Raw genomic sequence first — 3,323 nt, 5'->3', positions numbered from 1 at the left:
CGGCAGCTCCAGGGGAGACACGAGGGGCAGCCCCAACCCCCGGGGTGGTGCAGGCTGGCAGCGAGTCTCTCCCGGTCTAGGACTGGGGGAGCTGAGGCACATCTACTGCATCAAGAGGTGCATTGTCCCCCTCCTCTGCAGGGGCCCTGGGCGTTCCCTGAAGAGGAGTTCTCAGGGAGGGGGGTATGGCCAGCAGGAGCACCTCGGGACTGCTGGGTGATGAAAAGGGTGTTCCAGTGTGCACCGACCACCAACCCCCCCTTCCACTGCATTTAGCGGTCGTTAATACCTGCCTCTTCGTTCGGGTTCGCAGGCTGAGGAAGCTGTGGGGGCTGCTGGAAGGTATCAGCTTCATGGCCAAGCAGCTCCAGCAGCTCCTCCAAACCGTGGTGCCTGGTTGGTGTAAGGCAGCCGTGGCCAGGAGGTGAGATGCTTGGGGTGAGGGGCGGGCAGGGAAACTCCGGGGGACCTCACACATGGGTCACTGATGCTGAGCATGGCTAAAAATTCCAAATCTGGGGTACCCCACCTCAAGAGTAGCTGATTTTTGTCCCTGTGATATCACTTACTTAGTAACATCTGGAAGGAAGGATGAACTAGCTCAGTGCTGCTCCCCCACGGCAACGTATTCTCCTTCCAGAGTGTTTACCTGCCAGGCTCCTCCTGGCAGGACACCAGGCAGGTTATCCAGCACCCTCAGAGCTGCTTTGGCACTGAGCTCTCAAGGATTCCAGGCTTTTAACCCATCACACAGACTGCTTTTAAGTCACACCTCCCTAAACCCTGCTCGCGAGCCCCTTCTCGCGCAGACGGGGCCGTGGCTGGCACCGCGTGGTTTCACACCGCAGGCAGCCACATGGTTCCTCAGCATCGAACGTCCCTGGGGCTGCCTGTTCCTGTGGCTCCTCGACCCCGACTCAACTCATTCCCGGCTTGTTTCTGCAGGTAACCATCCTGGACGGGGCCCTGCAGGTCTCCAAGGCCTCGCAGTTCTGCTGCCCCGGCGAGTGGTGGGCGACCCTGGCGCTTGTGGCTCACTGAGGCTGACGGCTTTTTACGGCATCTGTTGGGGGTGGTTTGCTTTCACTTGGGGAAAAGGGCTGGGTTTGTTGCCGGTGCTGCTGCCGCAGTCTCCCTGCCCAGGCCTGACTGCTTTGAACATGACGGCCGAGGAAAAGCACCGCCGTGACGCATCCACTGCCGAACTGCAGTCGGTGTGGGGCGAGCCCGGGCGCCTTCACGTGCGTGTCTGCGGAGCCCGGCTGCCCCGCTGGCTGCTCGCCAGCAGCTCCCTCCCCTGCTTTAATGCACATTACAGGCATTTACCAGGAAATGTCGTGCTTCAGGTGCTTTCCTCCCACTCAAACAACTCTCGGCAGTACTCCATCAACCAAAACACACCCCGCAGGCCAGCGGCTGATGGATTCGCTCTCCCCCAACCCAGTCTCCCCCGTTTGTTGGGTCCCAGTGGGCAACAAACGGATCGTGACAGCACGAGCTGGTTATAGGGATCATTTAATCACACAAAGGGAAATGGCACAGGGGGAAGTTTCAGTCAAAGCACCCTGGAGACTGTGGGCAGGGGTGTGGGGAACAGCCGGAGGCTGCACGGATGTAAACGGGTTTGAAGTTACCTCTGAACGCTCAATGAGAGGGTAGTGTGAGATGTTCTGCTGGCTCTGCTTGAGATGATCAGCTGCCTGGGGATGTTCTCTCTGCCCCAAGCTTGCTGAAGGAAACCCGGATGCTTCTTTGTGTTGGATCCACACTCCTGCCTTCCTTCCACCCTGGACGGGGCCGCATTCCTCAGCCGCAGCTGTGCCTGTGTTCCTGTCACGGATGGAAGTAGAGGGCACAGGGCCACGCACCGCTCCCCAGGCCAGCCCAGGTCAGCCCCGCGGCTGCCTTTCCTCACCCCGCACCTCTGCCTTCCCTTCTTCCGCCAGGCTCCTCTGCTCTCCCCTGCAAGCACCAGCTCCTCCAGGCAGGCTGTAACCATTTCAGCCAGCCTCAGGCACTTCCATGATCCCCATTCAAATGGGAATTAAAATCCCCCCAGGAAAATCCTCATGCAGCAACAGGCCATCCACATCCCCTGAATTTGTCTGCGAATCTCAACCACCAACAGGAGCCTGGTTTGAGCTTCCCAGAGCCTCCCACCCCCCGCACGGTGCTCGGTCACAAAAACTTAGTGACACTTTGAGAACTTTAACAAAAAACAGCCAACAAGGAACCCCCAAACCCAAAGGGTCACAGCCCAGAGTCCTGCCCCAAACCTGCAGAGCTGGGTCAGGGAGAAGGATTGAATGGTTCCCCGCTCCCATCACTCTTTTGCTTTATGAATTCCCCATCTGTTCAAGCACGCCCACGTGGTGCTCTCTCCCACGCTCGAGCTTGCAGCTAACAGCAAAAGGAGGCAACAGAGAGAGGCAAAGTTTGGGCTGCAAGCTGTGCTTTCTCTCTTTAAATCACGGACTAGGGCCAAAGGCAGCAGCAGGGTCAAAAATGCTCCTCTGTGACTGGCATGGCCTTAAAGGGAGTAAAACCAGCTTGGTCAGTCTGATACATGTCTGGCAGTTCTTGCGAGACAAACCAGATTCAAACACCCAACCAGGGCTGAGTCCCTTCCTCCTGTTCTCGAGAGGGAAACAGCACAAGCAGTTTTGATACCTTAATCCCTTGCCCTCACGCCACTGTCTCCTGCTCGCCCTGGTCTGCACCGAACTCTGCAGGGACGGGATGCCTGAGGCGGATGGGATGAGAGTCTGGAGACTATCCAAGGCAGGAGGAGCTCTCCACAGCTCATCCCACTGCGGACCTCGGGACAGGGAGTCCTGGGTCCTCACCCACACAACTGAGCCCAATGAAGACAAACACGCCTCCAGCCCTGCTCATGCCTCTGGCTGTCCAGGTGCACCACCTGCCAGGCTCTGCTTTGAGCCTAGATGCTGAGGAGGAGGCAACGCGTGGGGCAGCTGTGCTGGTGGGGTCATGGACAAAAAGGCACAGCCCTGGGGTTAACCCGCACTGCCCGAGCCCTGCTGCGGTGCCAGCTCTGCGGCAGCAGTCATCCTCCAGAGGTACTCTGACTTACTCAGGCAAACAAGTGTGAGCTGTTGGCAGGTTTATACCCTTGTGCGAACGGTAACATCAATGATATCGCAGTATTGAGCAGATAAACCGTCAAACAGCATTTTCCTGGCCTAGAGCATCATCAGGGCTTTTCCTGCCCAGCACTGAAAAATCTGATATGCTTCTCTGGAGACTGAGAGTCCTGATTTACCTCTCTTGGTTCCTCTTTAGCCTAACAAACAAGTCTCCAT

General features: G+C 57.6%; 1 protein-coding gene across 1 annotated transcript in view; it reads left to right on the top strand.

Annotated features, from left to right (window-relative positions):
- LOC104496009 (patatin-like phospholipase domain-containing protein 1) overlaps positions 1 to 1,041 on the top strand; it is an 8,367-nt gene extending 7,326 nt beyond the window's left edge. Inside the window, exons 8-9 of the mRNA XM_010139068.1 lie at positions 314 to 389; positions 946 to 1,041. Of these exons, the coding sequence (XP_010137370.1) occupies positions 314 to 389; positions 946 to 1,041 (172 nt within the window). The remainder of the gene's footprint in view (positions 1 to 313; positions 390 to 945) is intronic.
- Positions 1,042 to 3,323: the final 2,282 nt, after the last annotated feature.

Source organism: Buceros rhinoceros, unplaced genomic scaffold (assembly GCF_000710305.1).
Source record: "Buceros rhinoceros silvestris isolate BGI_N320 unplaced genomic scaffold, ASM71030v1 scaffold31250, whole genome shotgun sequence".
In the NCBI taxonomy this organism is placed as follows: Eukaryota; Metazoa; Chordata; class Aves; order Bucerotiformes; family Bucerotidae; genus Buceros; species Buceros rhinoceros.
Note: the sequence above shows the minus strand (reverse complement) of the source record. Positions and strands in the feature narration are given on the sequence as shown.